This window comes from Humulus lupulus, chromosome 2 (genome assembly GCF_963169125.1).
Source record: "Humulus lupulus chromosome 2, drHumLupu1.1, whole genome shotgun sequence".
NCBI lineage: Eukaryota > Viridiplantae > Streptophyta > Magnoliopsida > Rosales > Cannabaceae > Humulus > Humulus lupulus.
The window spans coordinates 135,562,498-135,576,245 of record NC_084794.1 but is presented as its reverse complement, the minus strand read 5'-3'; the positions used below and the strand labels follow the sequence as shown (position 1 = coordinate 135,576,245).

The window sequence follows — 13,748 nt, the reverse complement described above, 5'->3', positions numbered from 1 at the left end:
TTATTTCATCTATATTACTCTATCTCAGCGGGATAGAGCCTAGCCCTTGAAGATTGATGTCTATCTCAGCGAGCTACAACTATTTAAATAAGTAGGATCCGTTGTCAATCTCAGAACTGAAATTCTCGACTGGTCGGGCCTCATCGAGAAATTGCATTTTTTTAGTAGTGCTTTAAAGGGATTGCACCAGAATTTCCCAACATTATTATTATTATTATAGTAAAATGTTGTCTAGCAATTATTACAAATACTAATAGTAGGTTAACTACTGCTTTAAACCATCATATAACAGGAGAAAACCATGGACACATATGATTATGAAACTAATTAACTAAAACAAATTCGAAATTTTTATATGGTTAAAGGGGGTTTATAATTAAGTTGGGATTGATATATTCTCATTTTTTTTTTGTCGTATCGGGTTGTACATTACATGTTGTTATTAGGACTAACTAAAGATAGTAACTTAATTAGAGATGAAGAAAAAACACAGTACTCATATTAGTTACTTCCTCCTTTCAAAATAAATAAATATATATTATATTAGTTATTTCCTGAAAATTATAATACTCATATATTGCAAAATTTTAAATTACCCAATTTAACAAATTTCGACAATATATTAATAACAATTAATAAAAGTAGTTTACACGCATTTGTCAATGGTTAATTTTAAAATTACAAAAATAAAAATAAAATAATCCTTCAGGCATCACTTCAGCACATTAACTATTAATACAATTTTATTTAAAAATAATGTATACTTCTAACGAACTTGAATATGAAATATCGCCTGTAAACTAAGGCATAATTAATACATAACAAACTCAAATTAACCAATCAATTGCGTGCAACTACATATAAAAATGTCATCATCATCAACAATCAACCAGAATATCATTGTCTTAATTCAGAAAGCCAATATTATTTCCGAAAGAAGAACATTGAGCCAATGATTGTATAGCCCTCGAATAACAAAAACTTTCTTTTTTTAAAAAAACAAAATAAGGAAAGAAAAACAAAATAATATTTCTGATTAATTTCGCTCATGTCCTACAAATGTGTAAAAACAAACATTCAGCTCTTTCGTTCACACTCCATATTTCTAAACCCCCGACATCAACCAAACAAATATTTTCATCTTAATTTCTTCTCTCTTATCAATTTATTACAACTGTATCCTTCCATATCATAGTTACTGTACCTGCGTTTGCTTTAATCACGGTTTGATCATTAAGTTTCTATATACATATTCCCCAATTATCACAGTTCATCAGATTGATCAGCATTATTGAATGAATTAAACCCAATTTATGATTCGATATTAATCAAGACTAGTAGGGAGGGATGACGATGAGATTAATGAGAGCCTTAATCTGCCTGCTAAACGGTATAATTTCACTTCCATGTACGATGATCAATGAGGCAGCATCAACCTCTCCTGCTCGGTGAGCGAGTGACGGAAATGGCACCTGTGGCCGTAAGGGCAGCGATCGCCAGCCAGAACCATTCTGCAAATCTCTGTCTTGTAACGAGGGTGTCGGATCACGGGTCGGAGCTCCGCCATGCCATGGGCGAACTGACAATGGTCTCCGTACGGACACGCCCCAGTCTGCTGCCACTTGTTGCAGAGCTCCGTCTTGAACATTCCTTGGTTGTACACCTCCAGTTCCAACCCGGACAGATTCTCTCGCTCATCCTTCTGGATCCCACTACTACTGCTACCACTACTATCGCTTACTCCAGGCACATACACCCTTTGCTGCACACGCATTATACCATAACAATCCATTTTCATTATTAACCCATTGTAATTATACTACCACAAAATCAAGATTTGTACGAATAAAGACTACAATAATATTCAATCAATTAAAAAAGAAATTTTCATTGGACGTGTATATTCACATATGTGAAGAGTCATTGAGTTAGAAAATGATGCAATATAACTCGGAAGGTGTAACTCACTCACCGTTCCGGATACTGATTGACTCGGTGTTCTTGGCTTAGTAGAAGTGCGACTTGGACCTTCTCGGCTCAAACCAGGATTGATCTTCTGGTAACCTGTGGATCGGACGGAAATGCTTTTAGGGAGAGTGACTCGCTGATCTGGATTCCGCCTCTCGAATCGGTTGGTCTCCATCACGCTCGTTGGACTGATGTCAGAGAAATCGTCCAAGCCATGGCTGTCATTAGTATTATTTGTGGTAGTAGTAGTAGTATTACTACTGAGACCTCCAATGTCAAGGCTACGAAAGCTTTCGATGAGAGATTGATTAGTGGAAGAGAGTAGGAAGCCTCGAAAGGCCGTCGGCGAAGAAATAAGCTTGAGCAACTCGCTGTTGATCGATCGTAGCTCGGCATTTTCATGACGGAGGAAGTCCACCTCCTTGTTAAGGTCCTGGAGGTGCGCTTGGATGAGGTCGTAGTGATTGTTGAGTTCCTTGCTTTCGAGGATAAGGCGAGCTTGATTTAGGCGACGCTCAGTGGCGTTCTCGTCGTCATCGCCACCGACGGAGGAGGATCTGGTAGATGGAGTGAGAGAGAGGGAGCTCGGAATCTGTGGAGACTGCGGCTGAAAAATGGCGCGGTACATTGAGAAGAACTCGGCGCCGAAGTCTCTGGTTTCTGGCGATATGTCAGTGAAATTCTGGTGAGTTACTGAGCCAACCGCCATGGCGAAACGTGGTGAGTTTGGGGACGCGGTATTTGTCTCCGATGAAGGAGAATACGCTTCATTCTCCATGTTAAACTGAATACAGTTGATCAAACTGCATAAAAATCAAGAAAACATACAAGAAGGGAGAAAAAAAACACTATCGCCATTGACTTATTATGTATTTATATATATATGTATATATAAATATATATATTTATATCTCGAAAGCAAGTATTACAGGAAACTACAAAATCCAAATCAATGAATCGTCCTAAAGCGTCTCATCTTCTCCATCATTTTCCACGAAAGTTCCAGAAGAAAATTAAGATCAATTAATACGAGATCTATCGATATATTATTCTAACAGAAGCGAAATACATTCATTGTTTATCCATTGATAAGTAAAAGCTTCAAGAAGAAGAAACTTACGCAGCTCCGGAGAACCGAGAAATAGTTCTTAAGCCTGACTTTTCTGTTGAAACCCAGAGACGAAGGAGAGAGAGAGAGAGAGGGAAAGAAGAGTGCAAAAGTGAGAAGGAGCTACAGACAGCTATTAAATCTGTTGCAATTCGCAAATTGAGCGGGGCTGGGTAATAATCAACTACGGCCTAGACTCGTGAGATCGCATTCCACAGTACGAGTCAAACCCACATCGTGCGAGAAGCGCTGACGTGGAATATACTTATTGGTAGACACAAAAAGATTCAGAATTGTTAGAAAAGCACCCAATTAAACTCCTGGGGAGCGAAGTCGGTTTTCCTACAAGGGACCATGAAAATTCGATAACAAACAGTTATAGGGCATAACGGAACGCGTGTAACGACGCGCCCCACTTCATTGTTTGGGGATAAGAAGATGAAAGAGTTGTAGTGAAAGAGCAGGAGAGCGATGTGAGTGAGTGAGGAGTAGCTTGAAGGCTAGGGAATGAAGAGAGGGGTATATATGTAAAAATAGTAAAGCAGTTAGAGAGAGAGAGAGAGAAGGGTGGGTAGGTGGTGGTGTTTGCTAAGGGAATGTTTGGCGTGGCATGGAAGTATGTGGTGAGGTGCTGGTGGCGCTGATAAAAGAGAAATGCCAATCTGGTTCTTCTTTCGTTTCAAGATTTCTTTCCTTTCGTTTTCCTTCATTTTTATTAGTATTTCTGTTATTTGGAATTAAAAGCATGCTTTTTCTAGGTGTTCTATATTTGAAGTAAGGTTCTTAATTATTGTTTAAATCTTCCTTGTTTGCTTCTTTGTCACAACTTTAACTAACTATGGCCCCTCTTTTCTTTTTGGTACCACTTCAATCTCCCAAATATAACAAAAATAATAATATTTATCATTAAAAAAAATGAATCTCATTTTTATTGGATGATGACTATAGCTTGCTGTGTAACCATGCAACAACCACTTTGACGATAAAAGGGACAAAATTGATTCTGCAATAATAATAATAATAATAATTTTGTGTTTTGTATACATAATGTTTTTAATTAGTTGTTATTTTATTCTGTAAACATGGTAATTTTGATAGATGGTTGGATCCATGTCAATAAAATTCAACCAATGTTTGGTTGGTTGCGCCGATGTTTTTACCACTTTTCATCATGAGCTTTTGTTAACTCTTTAATACTTTAAGCGAAAATGATTATTGGTCAACAATTAACGTGGCAATGATCTTTTCGTGACTTTTTGTGAATGGAAAAAAAAAATTATGAAAGCGATTTTTAATAGTCAGTTGTACAAATTTCCATCTTATGAATTCATTAATTTGTTTGTATATGAGGGCGAAAAGGGTGCTTTTCATTTTAGGAGATTTGTGTTTAATTTTCTTCCATAAAAGTTTATGAGTACTTTTGTCTCACCTATTTAAAATAAAACGTTTCACAAGTTTATATTTTCGGGGACTAATTTTTTTATGCGGCTCTTATTAGGAAATCAATACTATATACAAGTTCTTGGCACATCAAAGTATACATCATCCAAGTCTGTCAAATTGCTATTTATCAAATAATTAAGTTTGCCATTTTCAGCGTACTATATGTATAAATTTATATACCTTTATATTTGTGTCTGTGGCGTAGGCTGAAAAGTAACCACAAAAAAAAGAGACTACGCTTGAAAAAAAAATGCAATGTAACCGGATTTCTTATTATTGAAAAAGCCATATTGACATCATGGTCAAATGTATTATAGTATTTTTTTTGTTTTGTTTTTATTATTTTAAAAAAAAAAAAGCAGTGTTGTGTAAATGTTTCATTCCCCGGAGAATTTCTAAATTACTAGTTATAATAGGTAGTATATACCATAATAACTTATTTTCCTTCAATACGTTTCATGACATATTTTGAAAAACAAATTAATATATTTTTGGGAAATTTGTAGTGAAAATCAGTGATCACTAAGTAGTTTTTTAACATAAAAAATCAGTAAGTAATCTAAAAAATTACATTTAAATCATTAAATAGTTTTTATTTGTGGACAAAATAAGTAAGTAGTCTAAAAAGTTACACTTAAGTCAACAAGTAGATTTTTTGACAGCAAAAATTATTAAGTAGTCTAAAATATTGTACTTAAGTCACTAAATTTTTTTTTTGTTTCAAAAGTCATATTTTACCCCAATTTGTCTTAATTTTAATTAATTAATAAAAATCTTTAAAAATACATTTCTAACTTTAAAAAAATTATTTAAAAATAAATTTAAATTTAAACTTCTAATATGAAAAAACTATTCTATTTAATTAAAGTAAGTTTTTGAAAATTATACAACTTAAATTGAATTAAAACTTAGTTTAATTAAAATAGAATAATACTTTCATATTAAAACTTTTATATTATTTTTTATTTAAAAAAAAAATTCAAATAATTTTTCAATATTCGAAATATATAATTTTAGGTTTTTTTTTATCAAGAAGAAGAATTGAACTTCATTAATCAACCAGTCAAAATATACAAACCAACCAAACTAAACAAACAGAGGCTATAAACTCAGCCAACCCCGCCTAATACAAGAGATATCCCTACCTAAAATACAATCTCAAGCAACTACAAACCAGCCCACCCAACTAATTACATTGTTATTTTAGCTAAAAATCTCTGTTCCTGTGTAGACAACTTCTTATTTTTTACAATGTAAAGTCTGTGTTGTATTGTAGATTTTATCTCAGTTGCAATACCAACAGCAGTCCTAGAATAATTGTCAAATATACATCTATTACGATTCCTCCAGATGCTATATACCACAGCTGTCAAAATCATGTTTGTGATATAAAATAGAATGCCATGATTTCTGCTAGAAAGCCAAATCCTCCAGCTATCAAACTCAGTAGGCCAGGCACTAAAAGCCATCCAATCAAATATAAGGTCCATTATCTGTTTGGAAAGAATACAGGCAAATAAAAGATGGGAATGAATTTCAGCATATCTACCACAAACAGGGCACATAAGGGAATCAAGTGGCACACTGAATCGGAGCATATTGTCACGAGTAAGCAGCTGAGAGTTAACTACTTGCCATAACAGAAATATGTGCTTAGGAATAGAAAATCTACACCATATAGCTCGATGATAACCAACCTGTTGTTGGCTAAGAGTACTGTTGTATAGTTTTGATGATTGAAATTTTCCAAATATACCAGCAGTTTTAATATCATCACAGCTGAATTTACCTTTCAATTTAGATAATTTCCTCCAATACCAGCTAATATCCGGGGGCAACTTATAAGACCAGAAGTTTGAGCCTTTCAAATAGATTGAGTTTATCCATTTAACCCACAACATATCATGCTTCTCGGAGATAGCCCAAATATACTTAGCTAGGATGGCATAGTTCCAAACCAAACCATTTCTGAACCCAAGACCACCATATGCTTTTGGCAGACAAACCTTCGCCCTAGAAGCCATAGGTATCTTGCTCCTATTGCCATTGACTCCCCAGAGAAAACCACGACAAAAGTTTTTTAACTTCCTTAATTATGCTTTTGGGAAGAACAAATATACTAATCCAATAGTTCCTCAGCCCAAATAGAACTGAATGGATAAGTTGCATTCTACCAGTGAAAGATAAGTGCCTACTTGCCCAAGTATGCAATCGCATTTTGATTTTTTGGATGATGATATCACAGTCTTCATGCTTCCATTTGGTTGGTCTCATAGGGACACTAAGGTACTTAAGAGGAAAGGACCCTTCTGACAGATTTATCTCAGCAACAATCTGTTGTTTATCAACAGTAGAAACTCCCCCAAAGTAAATCTGAGATTTACTCCCATTGATTTGAGGCCCTATCACAGAACTGAACTCCCCAATCACACTCTTTAGCACTTTAACAACTGATAGAGATCCTTTACAAAATAACAGCAGGTCATCTGCAAAACATAAGCTAATAAGTTTGAGACTCTTGCACATAAGATGAAACCGGAAGACAGAACCTTGAGCTGCTAGTTGGAGACTTCGAGTGAGATATTCCATGATTAAAACAAATAAAAGCGGAGATATTGGATCCCCTTGACGAAGTCCCTTCTCACCCTTAAACCTGCCTTGAACCCTTCCATTCATAAGTAAAAAGTAAGATGTGTTTCCCAAGCAAGTCATAACCCAGCCTATAAATCTAGCTGGGAAACACAAAGCCTTTAGGAGCTCCTCAATAAACCACCAATCTACTGTGTCATAGGCTTTGCTTATGTCAATTTTAATTGCACACTTTGGCGAGATGGAAGATCTTCTATAATTCTTGATAAGATCTTGACAAATTAAGATATTATGAGCTATAGATCTACCTTGGATAAATGCTCCCTGGTTTGATTGAACTAAATCTAGGAGGACCCTGGCCAATCTAGAGCATAATAACTTTGAAATACATTTATAGAGTGTAGAACAACAAGCAATGGGCCTGTAATCCACTGCCTGAGTAGGGTTTTCAACTTTAGGGACCAAAGACAGGGTAGTATTCAGCAACTCCTCTGGAATAATGCCTGTCTCAAAGAACTGATCTACTGCTCTACAAACTTCACTACCAATTTCCTTCCACAACACCTTAAAAAAGGCTGAACCATAACCATCTGGGCCCGGAGATTTGATATTAGGAATACTAAAAATTGCATTTCGTATTTCCTTACGAGTGAAAGGTTTCAACAAAAAAAGTTGTTGGTCTATTGAGAGCATAGATCCCATCTCAACACACTGTCTATTTAACTGCTTAGAAGCTGAACTAGGACTTCCCATTATACCTTTGAAATGATTCAGAAAATGAGAAACCACTTCAGAAAAATTATCCACCACCCTACCTTGTTCAGATATGTAAGTAGCTATTCTATTTGCCTCATTGCGCTTTTTCAAACAAGCATGAAAATAGGCTGTATTCATGTCACCCTTCCTTAACCAAGTTATCTTACTTCTTTGAGCCAAAAAGCTGTGATAAAAATGCTCCTGAATTCTGAAAGTATTTGCAGCTGCCTTAGCTTTATCTTGTAGAGTAAAGTCACAAGGATGATGTTGAGCAAGAAATAGTGCTTCTAGATATTGATCTTTAGCTTTTTGATAATGAACTCCTATGTCTCCAATATGATCCCTATTAAATCTCTTCAGCTTATGTTTCAGCCGCATTGTCTTCAAATAGATAGCCTTCAAACCTGTCCCCTTAATCGGCTTCCTCCAACTTTTTCAAACCATCTCTTTAAAATCAACATGATCAGTCCAGAAATTATAAAAATGAAACAGCTTAACACCCAAGTTCTCCACAGCCAGCACAGAAATAGTACAAGAGCAGTGGTCTGAATTTGTTTCCCAATTGAACACAACTGTTGTATTAGGAAATAAATCCAGTCACTTCTCATTAGCAAAAACATGGTCTGTCTTAGAATATATGCGAGCAGACCCATCTTGATTATTAGTCCAAGTGAAGAAAGAGCCAGTGCTTTTAAGCGCGTCCAGATGATTCCCAGCAAGCCACTGAGAAGAATCCAAGAGTTCCACTTTAGACATAGGCTTACCTCCATTTCTATCCTTTGCTGTAAAAATTGCATTAAAATCTCCTAAGATAATCCATGAAGAGTCTGGATGAGCAAGCTTTGATAAACTTTGCCATAAGACCTTCCTTTCCTCCAAAGTATTTAGACCATAGACAAATGTAGCACTAAATTGGTGTTTTTGACCAGCCATAATTTTAGGTTTTTATTAATGAAAAATTTATACAAAATTAGTATAAAATGTGGCTTTTGCAACCAAAAAACTATTTGGTGATTTAAGTGCAACATGTCAGAGTACTTATTGATTTTTGTCACCAGAAAAACTACTTGGTGACTTAAGTGCAACCTTTTACACTACAAATTGATTTCCGTCGCAAATTTTCCTATATTTAATTTTTTACAAATATTTTGAACATTCTTCCAAATTATATGTGCAGGATTGTGCTTCGTGATAGCCATGGAACGTTTTTGGGCTCATCAGGGGTACTGTTCCAGTCAACTATAGAGCCCTCATCAAGTTTACGTTTTGTGCTAGAATATGTTTACAATGTGCATTAGAATTTTTCCACTGTTTTAGAGCCCTAAACGCAGTTGCCCATTCTTTGGCAAAGCATGCACTTTTATTAAAGGGAGCTATGGTTTGGTGGCCTAGGCAACTGTCCTAGATTTGGCCTTAATGGCTTGTGTAATGTTTCTTGGTTGTTTCCTTTGAAATACATCACTTCTCATTCAATTTTTTATATTTTGAGGCACTTAATCCCTCCAAACCTAATTTTTTGTGGGTCAACAACTCAAACTATAGTTTTGCTAGCAAATTTGCAACATCCGCTCGTTTTTTCCTGCTATCAGTCAGTACGGACACGCGTGGCTATTTATTGTCCATCCATGTCATAATTCATTAATTATTTTAAATAAAAAAATTAAAAAGTATTTAAATTAATTAAAGAAAACCACTTTAATTTTGAAAAATAAATCAAAACCTATTTTATTTAAAAACTAGGTTTATTTTATTTTAAAAAAATATCTAAATAAAAAACTAAAAAAATAATTAAATAAAAAAGATAAAAACAAAATATTTGTTAGGGAGACTAGATTTGGGCTAGAGCAATAAGATATGTGTGAGGATCTGGTGCATCGGGGCTTGGAGCTTTGGAAAGGAGTGGAGGAGTCAGACCTTTGGTTTTATGAATGAAGGGATCTAAAAAATTCATATATATGCCCGTGGCTAGGGTCTTGGACAAAGGAAAAGCTCGACAAAGGTGCTCAATGGAGGTGGGTGGAAGGACGAGCTCATGTATGGCATGTGGTAGGCTCATGGGCGAATGACTGGAAACTGACAGACAAGATGTTGGGCGAATTGACGAGGGCAAGATGGTGTTTATGTTTGATTATTCATGGAGATTGAACAAAAGAAGAAGAACATGGGTAGAGGTCGGTATGTTCATGGAGTTTGGTTTGCAAAATTTATGAGTTTGCTTGTATATTTTTCATCTACGATTTTATTTGAGTTTTGAGTTTTTATTTATTGTTCATATGAGGTAAACAAAAATTTGGGTTTCAATTTTATTATTCAACTATTGTTTTTGGAATTTTGAATTTAAGTGTTCATCTTAACTTCGAGGAATAATTAATCTAAAGTTTGTAAAATAGATCCTCCTAAATTTTTTTGGTTTCTAATTTAAGTAATGTTATTTTTTGTAATTATATATATTTTTTAAATATGACGTGGGTATAAAATTGTGACATGCGCTTGGTTTCATATGGTCAATGAGGCGCTTCTAGAAGATAACAACCCAGAACCAATGGGACTATGGATTTGCTAAAAGAACTATGGTTTGGGAGGTTGACCCACCAAAAAATAGTTTTGAAGGGTTAAGTACCTCAGAATATAAAAATTATAGGATTTTGTCGCCAATATCCCTTTTATTTTTCTATATATATTTAATATAAATTATTCCATTAAAGGCAATAGACAAATGCAATACACATCACACAACCAAGTCTAAGACCACATACAATAAGTAATATCTAGCCACCAAATCTTGGTATTATTCAAAGTGGTAGGTAATTTTTCAAGTGAGTGTGCTAACTTATTAACCTTGCTAGGGCAGAAATTAAAGGAAATTGAAACAAAGTCCCTCTGTAAGAACTCGAATTCAACAAGCATCACTTCAAGAGAGGAGAACCCAATCATATTTTGATTTATGGTATTGCATATTTTATGACAATCCATCTCCATCTAGATAGAGAAGTAGCCTAGCAGCTTGCACAAAATAAGCCCTTGCACCACATTCATTGTGTAAAACCCCAGCAAAATAAAGAAATAAATAAATTGTTGAGGGACTTGAATGAAATTTTTTTAAGACCTATTTCTTTCTCTTTTCCTTACATAATACCCATAATTCTCTCTCCCTTTTCTTCCTTCTTCTTCCATAGCCACGGTAATCACCACCACCTTTGGAGCTCAGCCCCGGCGACTCCTATGCACACTAGCAGCCCTTTCATATTTGACGGCGGACCCCAACGTTGGAGCTCCACCACATCATGCGTCCTCCTCCACTGTGCATAACACCTCAAAATCTCCATGACATCTTTGCTGTCCAACCATTTTTCTGGCACCGTTAAAGCCTCCTTTCGGTGAAGAATGGTACGATCATGATCCTCACTTCAAGATCTATCTTTTACCCTAATGGATGCCATAAAAGTATTGAAGGAGAGTGGTAGATCTAACTTTGCTAGAAGTCCATTAAGTTTGTGATTTTTGAACCATTTTCCATACAGATTAGTCTCCAACCATGTTTGAAAGGTTGGTGAGCATGTCAATAGTTTCACATTGGTGGGTGTAGTTCACACCATCGTCTTGGGTTCCTAAAAACTGCCACAATCGTCGCCGTCCATACAATCAGTGAGTTCTATGCTATTTTGGGTATAAAACGTGATATTGAGGATTATTATGAACTTATTTTAATCAATAGAATTTGATTCTAACCTTAAGAAATCATTTGGGCAGTGGTGTAGTGGTGATCCATTTGAGGAAAAAATATCAAGTAAACATTGCTCTTAAAAAAGTTTCTAGCTAATAGGAATATTAGATTGCAATATACGAGGTAGGAGTTCTTGAAACTTGTTTTCTAATAGATTTAAAAGTTTTAAAATTCCATAAACCATGTCTTAGCTATCTATATAATTATTGAATATTGTGCTTTATATTTAACTTTGATTATACTTGATTGTTCTGGGTATTTTGTAAAGTTATTTTTCAGCTTTTAAAACTTTTAGGATGATGAAAATACAGTCGTTATCCTGTCAAAAAATTCTAGAAACATAAAAACTATATTTATTTTATAAATACGAATCATAAAGTGCATTTTTTCTGGTTTTATAAAAAGAATGCATTGTTAGGAAAATAAAAGATTTAACTAGACTTGACACTCCTTGGTATCGCCGTACTCATTGATATACATAATTACGAGGAGTGACTTACTGGTCCCACTATTTCTATTTATGGTTGGGTCACTGCACAGGGTATAGATTGATGCACCTCATTGTATATTTTGATGAATCAGGGATTATGCCTAGCTATTCACTACTACAAAACTGGGCTTTCCCGACGGTTTTTAACTGTCACTATTAAGTAATGACGACAGTCGACTAACTGTCGTATTTTCCTATGCCGGCGTAGAGGTAGCTACGCCGACAGTTAATAAGTGTCGCCGTTGCTGGTAACGCCGACAGTTAATACGTGTCGTTGTTGCTGGCAACACCGATAGTTAATACGTGTCACCGTTGCTGGCAACGGCGACAGTTAATACGCGTCGCTGTTGCTAGCAAAGCCAACAATTAATACGTGTCGCTGTAACATTAAATTTATATATATAAATAATATTTTTTTGATATATATTTTTAAAAAAATTTAATTATATTTTTAACTATTGAAGTTGGATATAAATTTAAATAAAAAAATTACTCACATAATTAATTATTATTACCATAACTTGTAAAAAAAAATTATATTTATCATAATAAAAATTCATATTCATACAACATTTATTCATACAATTGAAATGTAAATAATACATCAAATTCCCATGAGATTAAATAATTCTCAATAAAAACTCGTTATAATATTATAAATCCATAAACTTAAAAATATATAATACAACAAATCTCAACAAGACAACATAATTCTCCTCCAAATCACTGCAAACTCAATCATGTTTCTTTTCCCAATATTCTTCCTAATAAATCTAAGCACCCACCTTAAAAGTCGGTCCTATGATATTCCCTGCACCAATGAATTAAAAACTTCAAATTATAATTAAATAATATATCTTACCATAATATATTAACGAATGAATGAGAGAACCAACAATATAAATATGTAAAATTAGTTGATTAATCTCTCTTAGAGATTATTAAATAAAAACTGACCTTGTAAGAATGCCGACAAGAATTGAGACGGTTGGGAGTCCAATGATGTTGTGAATTATAATATAACAAAATTCCCAATTTAATAATAGAATATCCCCAATTTAATCATCATAAATATTTCAGAAAGAAAAAAGAATGACTTATTATGGGCATTTATGACACTTTGAATACTTTTAAAAATATAAAAGCACAATAAGTCCTATAATCTCCAACATAATAAACATACTCATTATTTTAACATCATTGGCAAAAAAAAATACCATAAATATAATTAACCATAATAATACTTGAAAGAAATATCCAACAAAAATATATTTATATATATATATACCAAAATCAATGAAGGTAAAAAAATGAATCACAAAAATGAACTTAATTACAACAGTACACATATATACTCTAAATCTGAATAAACATAACAAAAGCAAAAGCAAAGTATCCAACAAAAAATATATATACATAATATATACTAAAATCAACAAATCTAAAAAACATCAAAACACAAATATACCCTAAAGCTAATTAACATAACAAGATAATAAACAAAGTCTTCAGCACTAACAGAGTAAACACAACACAAATATGTCATAGAATACAAAATATAAAATTATATACAAGGTACAAAGGCCACCAACAGAACAGTCTATATATATATCCTGAATCTGAATAAACAAAACAAAATCAGAAGCAAAGTATCCAACAAAAAATACAAA

General features: G+C 34.0%; 1 protein-coding gene across 1 annotated transcript; it reads right to left on the bottom strand.

The window, feature by feature from the left end:
- Positions 1-1,014: 1,014 nt before the first annotated feature.
- Positions 1,015-3,684, bottom strand: LOC133818538 (zinc finger CCCH domain-containing protein 14-like). Its single transcript, XM_062251452.1, has 3 exons — positions 3,089-3,684; positions 1,973-2,752; positions 1,015-1,762 (listed from the first exon to the last, which is right to left on the bottom strand). The coding sequence occupies exons 2-3, from the start codon at positions 2,744-2,746 to the stop codon at positions 1,418-1,420; spliced, it is 1,119 nt and encodes a 372-aa protein (XP_062107436.1). The 5' UTR covers positions 2,747-2,752; positions 3,089-3,684; the 3' UTR covers positions 1,015-1,417.
- Positions 3,685-13,748: the final 10,064 nt, after the last annotated feature.

What these genes read in the sequence shown, in the direction of transcription:
- LOC133818538 (XM_062251452.1), bottom strand. Translation starts at nt 2,746, where the DNA reads ATGGAGAATGAAGCGTATTCTCCTTCATCGGAGACAAATACCGCGTCC. An exon ending in GTCAATCAGTATCCGGAACG is followed by an intron (nt 1,763 to 1,972) that starts GTGAGTGAGTTA and finishes ATGCGTGTGCAG; the next exon opens with CAAAGGGTGTATGTGCCTGG.